Source organism: Phacochoerus africanus, chromosome 5 (genome assembly GCF_016906955.1).
Source record: "Phacochoerus africanus isolate WHEZ1 chromosome 5, ROS_Pafr_v1, whole genome shotgun sequence".
In the NCBI taxonomy this organism is placed as follows: domain Eukaryota; kingdom Metazoa; phylum Chordata; class Mammalia; order Artiodactyla; family Suidae; genus Phacochoerus; species Phacochoerus africanus.
Window position 1 is genome coordinate 111,588,852 of NC_062548.1, and position 13,049 is coordinate 111,601,900.

The 13,049-nt window shown below is 37.6% G+C and overlaps 1 protein-coding gene across 12 annotated transcripts in view; it reads right to left on the minus strand.

Annotated features, from left to right (window-relative positions):
• The window catches only part of BIRC6 (baculoviral IAP repeat containing 6), a 250,519-nt gene that overhangs the window by 76,528 nt on the left and 160,942 nt on the right, over positions 1-13,049 (minus strand). For all 12 annotated transcript variants that reach the window (XR_007135165.1, XM_047782321.1, XM_047782326.1 and 9 more), the window contains 5 exons: positions 11,761-11,982; positions 9,256-10,036; positions 7,485-7,628; positions 6,650-6,779; positions 238-369 (listed from right to left, as the gene is read on the minus strand). Coding sequence is in view for 11 of the 12 variants with exons in the window: in XM_047782321.1 (XP_047638277.1) it covers positions 238-369; positions 6,650-6,779; positions 7,485-7,628; positions 9,256-10,036; positions 11,761-11,982 (1,409 nt within the window). In the remaining variant the exon portion in view is untranslated. The remainder of the gene's footprint in view (positions 1-237; positions 370-6,649; positions 6,780-7,484; positions 7,629-9,255; positions 10,037-11,760; positions 11,983-13,049) is intronic.

Consider the following 13,049-nt stretch of genomic DNA (forward strand, 5'->3'; position numbering starts at 1 on the left):
GAATGTCTAAACTATTTACACGTTTAATATCTGATTAAATACACTAAGTATAAAATAAGTTTAATAATTCTGGTTGTAAAGAATAATGGATTTCTGGTGCAATAGTTGTGTATCTAATATTAAGACATCATTACATCAACTTTTTCATTAATACTTTTTATTACATTAAGATCCTATAATATAAATGGTTATATTTTACAGAAACCCAGTCAAAATCACGATTACAAAAAAACATACCTGAAGCAACAACAACACTATAATTGTCCTGAAATCCGTTTTCTGCCTTAACTTTTTCCTTCTCTTCATGATTTTTCTTTTCTTTGTCATCTTTTTGTTCACTAATTAGTTTAGCAGTGATACTTGGTGTATCTGTAAGAAAATTTTACGTTGAGACACGATGCTTTTTGAAATCATTAGGAGGGAAGCAAGAAATATCTTAGGTGACAATTACACAAGATTGTATTATCACTATTACAAAGGCAATGTAAATGCAGTTGGCAGAAATGTTATGAGGGAAAGTCTGACCTTCAATTCTTGTGGATTTTATCAATGAAAGGGACTCATTACTCTCTTCAGGCTAGGATACTTAAATCCCAATCTATAGAAAATATTACATACTACAATAGCACTATAGTCAGAGGCAGTTAAAAGCCATTACCAAGAACATTTGCTTCATTTTAGGCATAGTTCAATCTGCTTGCCACCTACATCTATTTCAGTCCTCACAACGTGCATAACAAGAATACTCTTTTCGAAATAAGGAAACAGTCTTATTAGCGAGGCTACTAGTACAACCTGTAAGGGGAAATACGGAATTCAAGCTCAGGACTCATCCTAAAGCACTACATTAGACTTCTACTTATTCTACAAATGGGAGTACAAAGGAACAAATTTAAGTGACAGAGATTTCTGTTGGTATTTCCGTTGGACCATACCTACGGCATGTGAAAGTTCTGGGCCTGGGACTGAACCCATGCCACAGCAGCGACTCAAGCTACTAAAATGACAATGCCCAATCCTTAACCTGCTATGCCACAAAGGAACTACTAATCTTGTTATTTCCATTTAGTTAGGAATAACAATTACGTTTTACCAGTACTTTTTTTTTTTAATCAATTTCGCTAATTTTTTTTTTTTGTCTTTTTGCTATTTCTTTTGAGCTGCTCCTGCGGCATATGGAGGTTCCCAGGCTAGGGGTCGAATCGGAGCTGTAGCCACCGGCCTATGCCAGAGCCACAGCAACGCGGGATCCGAGCCATGTCTGCAACCTACACCACAGCTCACGGCAACGCCGGATCCTTAACCCACTGAGCAAGGGCAGGGATCAAACCCGCAACCTCATGGTTCCTAGTTGGATTCGCCAACCACTGCGCCACGACGGGAACTCCCTTACCAGTATCTTAAGAATGAATACAAAGGACTTTCCATAGATAGTTATTACCCTCTGAATTATTATTTTCTTTCATTTTTTTGAATGTGACATGCTATTAGAGATGATGAAATAAATGGCGACTCATATAAGAATCTGACTTAACCATTATGAAACTCAAAAAGTTGGATGAACTGTTTTGACATTAGGAAAATTTTCCCTATGTACCTATGATTGATAGATTGTCTTCTTACTTTTCTACTTAACGCAACTATGATCCAACACTTTATTTTATAAAGAAGTTATAAAATCCCTGATCATTTGATCAACTTCATCTTGTTAAGAAGGTTAAATGATCAAATGATAAAACAGCAATTTTGTATTAGCTCCTATTTTGTAGCTTCCTTTGAATATATGAAAATACCCCAGTGATAGCAATTTTTGGAATCTCTTCCTAACTACAGACTGCCTTCACAGTCTACGTTTTAGTAAAATTAAAAAAAAAAATTTTTTTTTTGTAGGTGCCAGCAGCATGCAGAAGTTCCTAGACCAGGGGCTGAATCTGAGCCACAACAGTGACAACACCAGATTCTTAACCACTAGGCCACCAGGGAACTCCTAAAATTTTTTTAAAGACTCTAAATATAGTAGCTCTCCCTTATCCGGGTTTTATTTTCTGTGGTTTCAGTTACTTATGGTCTGATAATATTAAATAAAAAATTCCAGAAATAAATAACTCGTAGGTTTTAAATTGCTTGCTGTTCTGACAATTCTGGTGAAATCTCAGGCCTACTGTCTCCATCCCACTTGAGATTCTCAACCATCTCATCATCTGTTCCAATCATCGATGTCATTTGTCATGGCTGGACAACCTACGATCATCCAAAACACATGATCCTTCTGTTCCTTCTTCAATGTATTTTCAGAAGGTCAAAAGTAGCCTAACCCTGGAGTTCCCGCTGTTGCACAATGGGATTGGTGGTGTCTTGGGAGTGCTGGGACACAGGCTCCATCCCCTGCCCTGCAGAGTGGGTTAAGGATGCGGAGTCATCCTTAACCCACTCTGGGTTGCAGCTGTGGCTCAGATCTGATTTTTGGCCCAGGAACTCCATATGCCATGGGCAGCCAAAAAAGGGGAGGGGGGGGGAGAGAAAAAAAAGTAGCCCAACCCTACATTCCAAGTCTTTATCATTCATCTTTTTTCATCACATCATGCAGGTAATTTATCATCTCTCATCATCACAAGACAGGTGAGCACAGAGAAATAAGATCATTTTGAGAGAGAGAGAGTGTATATGCGTGTACGTAAGAGAGAGAACTACATTTACAGAACTTTATTACAGTATATTGTATAACTGTTCTAGTATTTGCTTTTATTGCTAATCTCTTACTGTGCATTCTCTATAAATTAAACTTTATCATAGATATGTATGGATGGGAAAGAACAGTACATTCAGGGTTCACTACTGCCTGTGGTTTCAGGTATCCACTGGGGGTCTTGAAATATACCCCTGCAGATAAGGGGGAGTGCTGTAATAAATGCATAATGCCAAAAAAAAAAAAAAAGGAGTTCCTGTTATGGCTCAGCAGAAATGAATCTGATCAGGAACCATGAGGTTGCAGGTTTAATCCCTGCCCTCACTCAGTTGGTTAAGGATCCAGCGTTGCTGTAAGTGGTGGTGTAGGTTGCAGACGCGGCCTAGATCTGGCGTTGCTGTGACTGTGGACTAGGGCAGGCCAATTAGACCCCTAGCCTGGGAACTTCCTGGGTGCAGCCCTGAAAAAATAAATAAATAAATAAATAAAAGGCATAATACAACAATACATTTTACTTTCTTATTAAAACAACCAAGTAACCCCAAAAGGCAGAGAGTTACACAAGTCAGAAGGAAATATTTAAGTAAGAAAAAATTGAAACAATTAATCACAGCCTACTAGGTAGTAAGAATTTTTATTCTTTATTTATGGCCAAGCCCATGGCAGGCAAAAGTTCCTGGTCCAGGGATCAAAAACCTATGCCACAGGAGTGACCAGAGCTGCTGCAGTAATGATGCCAGATCCTTAATCTGATGCACCACAAGGGAACTCACAACACATAACCTTTATTATTTGAATGCAATATAGTCAAAAGCTATAGCAAGTGGTTGAGACTAGTGAATAAATAGTTTTGGATTATTTTTATACATGTTAATAGAACACATACGCATATATGAATATATCATAATATAGTTAGAGATCACAAATAGACTCTAAAGGACCAAAGTATCACTAAAGACTTAGAATTTAAGTTTTTGATATTTACTTAGGATGACTTTATTAGACGTTTTACAAGGATATACTGTTCTCTCATGGCCATTAAGTCTTATTTTTTATATTTTTAGATAATAAAGGTAGCTATTTTATTAAATGTTCCAATGACAGAACATGATATTTTAGAAAATAGTGTTCTTTCATAGTAAAGATAAATGTTAATTTCCAGTTATTTTGTCTACATTTCTCCATTATCAAGTTAAATGTATAAAGTCTCAAAATTGAGTTTCAGTACTCTTCCCCCCTTCCTTCCTTTCTTCAATTAACTAATTTTTAAATTCTTTCATCATCTAGAAGGCACAATTTCAGAAAACTGAAATTGAGAAAAAACCCTGAAAAATCAAATTTTCAATACAGTTTAGTTGTAACAGGTAAGGTGGACATTTTCAAAGAGGAAAAAAATTATACCTTTGTAATATAACATTTTACTATGTAACTTTTAAAAATGTAGGAAAGAATTAGTTTTATACACACAATTGTGTGAGATGCAGTGACTAAAACTGGTCAAGGATCTCCTCTACCTTATTTTCTCAAAGTGATCAAATAACCATTTACATGGATTAACTTACTATGTATGTTTGGTAACAACTTCCATAACTCTTCAATTCAGTCTTTATCCTAAGTTTAGGTTTCTATTTCTAACAAAACAATAGAAATTGCCAGTTTTTTCCTAAGATATTCCTAACTTCCTGCAGTCATCAGTGTTGCTTAAAGACTTAGGTACAGCCTCTAATGCATACAGTTGGAAACACACTTACTTATGTCTAAATTTAAATGAATACTTTCCCCCCTCATTTCTAAAAACTCTTATTTAAGCATAGTTGATTTCAATGTTCATTTCTGCGATACAGCAAAGTGATTCAGATCACACACACACACACACACACACATATTCTTCCATTATGGTTTACCTTTGGATATTGAGTACTGTTCCCTGTGCTATACAGTAGGACCTTGTTGCTTATTCATCCTCTATAAATACTTTGCTTCTGCTAATCTCAGACTCCCAGTCCTTCTCTTCCCCACCCCTACTCTCCTTTGGCAACCACAAGTCTGTTCTCTATAGCAGTGAGTCAGTTTTTGTTTTGTAGGTATGTTCATCTGTGCTGTATTTTAAATTCCACATATAAGTGATATCATATGGTATCTGTCTTTCTTCTTTATCCATTCATCTGTCAATGGACATTTAGGTTATTTCCATGTCATGGCTACTGTAAATACTGTGCTATGAACAAAAGGGTACATATATCTTCCTGAATTACAGTTTTGTGTGGGAGATTGCTAAATCATTTGGCAACTCTATTTTTAGTTTTTTGTGAGGAAACTCCAAACTGTTTTCCATAGTGGCTGTACCAATTTATATTCCAGCAACAGTTTAAGAGGGTTCCCTTTTCTCTACACCCTTTCCAGCATTTATTATTTTTTGACTTTTTAATGATGGCCATTCTGACCGGTGAGAGGTAGTACCTCATTGTAGTTCTGATTTGTATTCCTCTAATAATTAAGATATTGAGCAACCACTCATGCGCCTACTGACCATCTACATGTTTTCTGTGGAGAATATCTATTTAGGTCTTCTGTCCATTTTCTGATTAGACTGTGGCTTTTGTTGTTGTTACTGAACTGCATGAGCTGTCCGTGTACTTTGGAAATTAGGCCCTGTGGGGCGCATTATAGAACAAATACACATAAAGTTTCAGTTTTTTTTTTCTTTTTGTCTTTTCTAGGGCCGCACCCGCGGCCTATGGAGGTTCCCACACTAGGGGTCCAACTGGAGCTGTAGCTGCCAGCCTACAACAGAGCCACAGCAACACGGGATCCAAGCTTCATCTGTGATCTATCTACACCACAGCTCATGGCAACGCTGGATCCTTAACCCACTGAGCGAGGCCAGGGATCAAAAAACTCACAACCTCATGGTTCCTAGTTGGATTTGCTAACCACTGAGCCATGACAGGAACTCCTCAGTTTTTTTTTTTTTTAATTTGACAACATAAATACTCTGAGTGGCAGAATATGTGTCCTGATCACTTTTACATCCCTAGAGGAAATAGCAGATGCTCAATGTAAATCATCGCTGATTAAGATTTCTGAGAGGCAATAAACTCAAACTATCTGCAGTTAATTTGCATTCAACCTCAAAAAATGTTTTTACTTTAATAATTTATATCCTGTTTAAAGGCATCATCTGAGAACTTTTGAAATACAGTCAAGAAATCTAGGGGAAATGTTCTTTCTGCTTTCTCCACTGTTATAAACAATAAGGTCACCAGTCAAATCTACGTCCTGATGACTCATTTCTCCCCTAGCTATAGTAAATGTTTATTCCTTAGAACTGTGTCCTCCAATCTAATATTACTGTAATTCAACTACTATAAAACAGATAGATCACTTGTGATGAGAAAATTCCATTAACAGTTAATAGCTTCTCATAGCTTGTCTGTATTTCTAACCACCATTCTGTCCTTACGACATATAACCATATCACAAGGAAAGAAGTTCAGGTGCTGGAACATACTATACATTTTGTCCCCTTCATCGGCATCCTATTCATGCTTCGAAATATGAAGCTATCTTGGCCTTTCCTAATTTTTTTTTTGTCTTTTTGCCATTTCTTGGGCCACCCCGTGGCACATGGAGAATCCCAGGCTAGAGGTCGAATCGGAGCTGTAGCTGCTGGCCTATGCCAGAGCCACAGCAACACAAGATCTGAGCTGCATCTGCAGCCTACACCACAGTTCACAGCAACGACGGATCCTTAACCCACCGAGCAAGGCCAGGGATCAAACCCACAACCCCACGGTTCCTAGTCGGATTCGTTAACCACTGCGCCACAACGGGAACTCCATTGGCCTTTCCTAATTATTAGATGGTTGCTGAGTGAACAATAAAATAAAGTTTAAAAAAAATACAATTTCATATATGTATAACATAAAGTGAAAGAAAAATGAGTATTGAAGTCTGACTTGCCTGACACTCTGTCAAGAACTTCTGATAATGTCGTTGAGACTGGCAAATGAAGTGTACGGAACTTGTGGCCTGCTCCATACATTGGATGCTGAATGACATGGCTAGTAGCATTAATTCTACCCTTGTATAGCTGAAAATTAATTTAAAAGAAATCAGGAAACAATTTTTTGAAATGTAAATCATTATGTAACAATTCAAAAACATAAAGGAATAAAAATTCAACAATACATACAGAAAATAAAGAGTTTATATTATATATTTCTTCAACTGTGGCACATTTACCATGTGATTTGTTGGTCAACATTTGCATTAACACTAATTTCCCCTCCAAATCAAATTTTACTATTCACAGCAAGGTATAATTAAGTTAATCTAGTCGAGGTTAGCCAAGAGTTTTTAGTCTTGTCATTGAGTGTAAAGACTGTGCTAGTTTTATTCTGCTACATTAGAAAGTAGAACAGAGATAACTGTAAGCCAAGATATGAAAAGATGAAATATCTTTACATACAGCTCATCATTAAGTTTTTTGTTTGTTGGTTTTTTTTTTTTTTTTTTTGTCTTTTTAAAGACCACACCTGCGGCATATGGAAGCTCCAGGCTAGGGGTCGAAAAGGAGCTGTAGCTGCCGATCTACACCAGAGCCACAGCAATGCAGGATTCAAGCCACATCTGCAACCTATACCACAGCTCACAGCAACACCGGATCCTTAACTCAATGAGCGAGGCCAGGGATTGAATCCACACCTTCATGGATACTAATGTCGGGTTATTGATCCTCTAAGCCACAATAGGAATTCCACATCATTAAGATTTGATCTAACTGCTAAATACTCACTGGGCAGGGAGACTGAAGAAACATTGTCACTTTCTCATCCTCCAGCATCAACTGCAAAAATAATCTACGTACAAACCCTGAAATGTTCCCCGATGTTGGAAGGCTTCCTCTTTGAGGAGATGTCTGAAAGAGTTCACAGAGAACCTGGCAAGGTAGAGATTTGAAGAGTTAAATGAAAAATTTATTTGCAGCTTTACACTTGAAAGAAAAAAGAGCAAATTTAACATGCGGATTAATAAGTATATTTGAATTCATCAAATTAAAGAGTATATCATTTCATCTTAAAATATATAAATACAGAAGTAGATTTAGAAGTACAAGCAAAATTTCTGCAGATAAGAAAAGTTACTACTATAGGGTTTTCACATAATAAATGCTCAGCATAACCAACTTACTTTTAACTTCATTCGATATTAGTGTGTTCCCACATTAGAGTTCCCAATGTGGCTCAGTGGTAACGATCTCAATTAGGATCCATGAGGATGCAGGATCAATCACTGGCCTTGCTGAGTAGGTTAAGGATCTGGCATTGCTGTGAGTTGTGGTGTAGTCTGCAGACATGGCTTGGATGCTGCACTGCTGTGGCTGTGGTGTAGGCTGACAGCTACAGTTCTGATTCGATCCCTAGCCTAGGAACTTCCATATGACATGGGTGCAGTCTTTGAAAAAAAAAAAACACAATATCAATGTGGTTACAATAAAAATTTTGAAAAAAGTGTAATAAATATATAAAACAAACCCTTAACAATATGCTAATAGATGACAATTAGGTCAGAAAACAATGAGACACCAAGTTTCATACTACCCACAGACACAAACCAAATTTTAAAATATCCATATGTGAGGACTTGGTTAAAATTGTTAGTAAGCATTTCTTTCAAAGTAGGCATATTATCAGATATAATTAATTACTTTAGGCAATAAAATATCTTCTTAAAGTTAAATTTTAAAAATTATGATAGCTATCTTCCTAGATATTAATAAATTTTAACTAGAATAAGCAGTATCAAAATAAGGGAGTTTTAAAAAAAAGAAGCTGGTTCCTATTTATTGGTGTCTACCTTGTCTCAGGTTCTATACTATGTACGTCACATACATTATAATATTTAGTCCTCTCAAAAAAAAATCTTTTGAGAGGCATCTGTTACTATCCCTATTTTATAGTTTACACAACTTGTCTAAGATCACAAAAGCTAGAAAGGAGCAAAATCTAGCTAAAAGCAACTAAAATTATTCTTGAAATAATTCCAGCTTTCAGGATTTCTGGCCCTATGGACTGAAAACAAACAAACAAAAATCATCTTTCATATTTTTAATGTGATTTATTTCCTGTCTGAAACCTATTCTAATGTCTGCTTCCTTAGAAGGAAATCAACAGCTGCAGACCCCGGTTACCACAAAAATGCAATGCCTTAATGCAGATGAGATATTCAATGACCATCTTCAAGTGGTCAAGCTGCAGTAGCTGAAACGTAGTTCTTTTTATCTGGGGGAGACTTAGTTCCAACAAAAGATGAATGCATGACTGACTAGAATCCCCATGAGTTTGCCCATTGTTCATTGAAAATCATAACTGATTTATGTGACAGCTGAGGATCAGTGTGTAGTTTTAATTATGATTTAAATTTGGATATTTAAAGGTACCCAACCCCAAACTTCACCATCACCTGGCCTTAATACATGCTCCTTTCTTAACTAATTTCAAGAGTGCTGTGACAGTATATTAAAATAACAACACACCGAGAACATAAGCCAGCTTCCCTATTCTTACCTGGGCCATCAGTTTTTGATTATTAGGGTGACATGAAATACACTGCAGAAAAAACGCAACAGTTGCATTCTCAATTGCCGTCCTCTGTTGAGTAGTCAATCCTGTTGTAGCAGCTGAGGAAAGAGAAGCTGATCTTGCACTGGTCTGTTGTGCACCTAAATTATGTCCTCCAGAAGTGGACCCAGAGTGACACAATAAAAACAGAAGTGCTGTCCATAGTGGATTGACTTCAGACCCACCGAGCCAGTCTTTCATAACATGGCTATTACCAACTTCCGTCAAAAACCTAAGAATAGGAGCAACCAGGTCTGCTGTGATAGGCATCTTAGTACATTGTTGTGAAACATGATGTCGCCTGAGTTTGTCCTGGGAAATATCTATTGAGTGAGCAATGCTTTCTGAGTATGAAACGTGGCTAAAACAGAAACTAGCCAGACTCCTTACCAGAAGAGATGGCAAACCTGAGTCCAATAATTGTTTGATAGCTTCTGGAGATTGAGAAGAGGAAGCAAGTGTTGCCAAGTGTGATTCAGTTAGTGCAAGAGGTGCTTGTGCATTTTTAGAGTCATCTGTTAAAGACGAACTGAGATCTTGCTTTTTGCTATCATCTGTCATGGACAGTCTGTGGTGACACTGCATTGGAGGAGGAGTAATTCCCATCCAGCCCATGAGCAAAGAAAAATAACTTGGATGTATGTGACACATCGAGCAAAGCAAACTGTCGACAGCTTTCTTCAAAACCATATTGCAGGGAAGAGACATGGACCAATTAAAAAGTAACCTAGGAGAATAAAAGATAAGTTAACTGTATATACATATTTTTAGAAAGACATCAACTATTTCTACCAGAAATCACTCAGACAAAAATTATATAGTTTGACATTAAATATTACGACACTATAGTATTTCATAAAGACTGCTTGTGACATATATCATTGAGTACTTAGGCAGACTGCAAGTTAGATTAGACTTTTACTCTATTTTATTTTTTTAGGGCTGCACCCATGGCATATGGAAGTTCTCGGGTTAGGGATCAAACTGGAACTACAGCAGCCGGCCCAAGCCACAACCACAGCAACACAGGATCCAAGTCACATCTGCGACCTACGTCATAGCTCCTTAACCCACTGAACGAGGCCAGAGATTAAACCCACATCCTCACGGATCCTAGTCAGGTTCGTTAAACACTGAGCCACAAAGGGAACTCCCAGACTTTTAAAATGAGTACAGAAAACAAAGAGAACTATATGAAAATGATTCTACTACCCTGTGTGACAGCAAAAAAAAATGACATGAAGAAACAATGAAAAATTGTATCAAATAAATGTTTAGATGGCATTTGACATGTTAATGGCTCAAATTCACATCTTCAAATTGAAAACCATTAGTGAGTTCCACTAAGTCATAGATTATGCCAACTGGTAGGACCAAAATGAAAATGAAAAACTAGAGGACAAAGGCCAGCTTGAGTCATGGAACTCTTCAGAAATAAATATTACATTTTGCTACAGACTTAGGCAGTCAACTCAAAGCATTAACTGAGTACGGTGAAAATTGTGGTTTAAGTAGAAACTGTCAAAAGAACAATCATTTTTGTCTAGGAAAAAAAAAATCAGTGATAAGAACTGTCTAATCTTTCAAAATTTCTAGCTATAGTTTTCCTCTAAAGTAGAAACTGTCAAAAGAACAATCATTAAAGCTGTCTAGGAAAAAAAAAATCAGTGATAAGAACTGTCTAATCTTTCAAAATTTCTAGCTATAGTTTTCCTCTAAAGTTGCATGTTAAAGATAAAAGAATCTGTTGGGTAATTTAGCAGATAAAAATACACTATGAGGAGTTCCCGTCGTGGCTCAGGGGTTAACGAATCCGACTAGGAACCATGAGGTTGCGGGTTCGATCCCTGGCCTTGCTCGGTGGGTGAAGGATCTGGCGTTGCTGTGAACTGTGGTGTAGGTCGCAGACACAGCTCAGATCCCAAGTTACTGTGGCTGTGGCCTAGGCTGGCGACTACAGCTCCGATTAGACCTCTAGCCTGGAAACCTCCATATGCCGCGGGTACAATCCTAGAAAAGACAAAAAACAAACAAACACAAACAAACAAGTACACTATGAACTAAAGGAGCACACATTAAACATTCCAATTTTACATGGCAAAAGTAGCAATGACGCTAATCTTTTTTTCTTCTTTGTCTGTTTAGGGCTGCAATGGTGTCATATGGAAGTTGCCAGGCTAGGGGTCGAATTGGAGCTGCAGCTCCCAGCCACAGCCACAGATCCAATTCAACCCCCAGCCTGGGAACTTCCACATGCCATGGGTACAGCCCTAAAAAGACCAAAAAAAAAAAAAGAGAGAGAGAGAGAAAGAGATAAATTTGTGTATATATACTTAACTATTTTTGAAGTATTATTTTTATACAAACGAGCATGTAAAATGCTGTTTCATTAAGTGAAAATGTGAAATGATCTAGGTCTGGGGAAAAAAGGATTTCACAAATTATACTTACTCAAAGAGCTCTCGGTCTAGCAGTGCTGGTAAATCATACTCTACAAGCAATTCATAACTATGCCACAGAATTGCTGCTACACAGTGCAAATGAGAAGGAGATGGCATCAAAAGACCATACTCTATTGCTGAAGAATTAGGGCACATGTAGCTCATTCTGCCACTTCTTCTCATAGCAGCCACTCTTGCAGAATCACTGACCCATTTTAACAAGGCCTGAATTCTTAAAAGAAAAAAATAAATTCAAATAACCAACTATACCACAGTGAATATTTAATATGGATAAATACCACTACTACATGTAAGAAATGTAATAAGGAGACTGTTCTCAATAATTTTAATCTAAAATAGGGAAAAAAAGGAATTATACAATTAATAAGGACATAGTAATTCTAATTTTCCAATCTTAAGCAATGAAAATGTTTGAGGAATTCCCATCGTGGCTGAGTGGAAACAAATCTGAATAGTACCCATGAGGACGGCAGGTTCAATACCTGGCCTTGCTAAGTGGGTTAAGAATCCGATATTGCCATGAGCTGCGGTGCAGGCTGCAGATGCAGCTTGGATCTGCAGCTGCTATGGCTGTGGCGTAGGCCAGCAGCTACAGCTCCGATTCGAACCCTAGCCTGGGAACCCCCATATGCCCTGGGTGGAGCCCTGAAAAAAAGAGAAAAGAAAAATGAAGAAGAAAATGTTTGAGATAACTTTAGTGTAATTCAGCAAATAAACGCTGGTAAATTCTTAACTCACTTATGACAAAATACATGAAGAAACACAGCTTAACAAACTCATTTTCTCCTCTTAATTTTCACTCATAACACATCCACGTAACATAAAGCAGTGATCCAGGGCCAATTTTCCTTATGCAGCATCTCATGCAATAAAGCATGTTTCACAACTCTGGCCTCCAAGTATTAAATACTAGTAGCAGCCAGCCACTCTTCCTCATTCTGACAACAGAACAGCCCCAATAAAAGTACTTTTCGAGTGCTATCCTACTCAGTTCCCTAGAGCTGAGGATCACAAAATGAGACTAAAACACTTTTAAAGCAATAATGCTTTGGAGATTGTATTTTTATATTTCATCTCATTTCATTTTATGGCCACACCTGTGGCATATGGAAGTTTCCAGGCTATGGGTCGAAATGGAGCTGTAGCTGCTGGCCTACACCACAGCCAAAGCAATTTGGGATCCCAGCCATGTCTGTGAACTACACCACGGCTCATGACAACGCCAGATCCTTTAACCCACTGAGTGAGGCCAGGGATCACATCCAATTCCTCATGGAT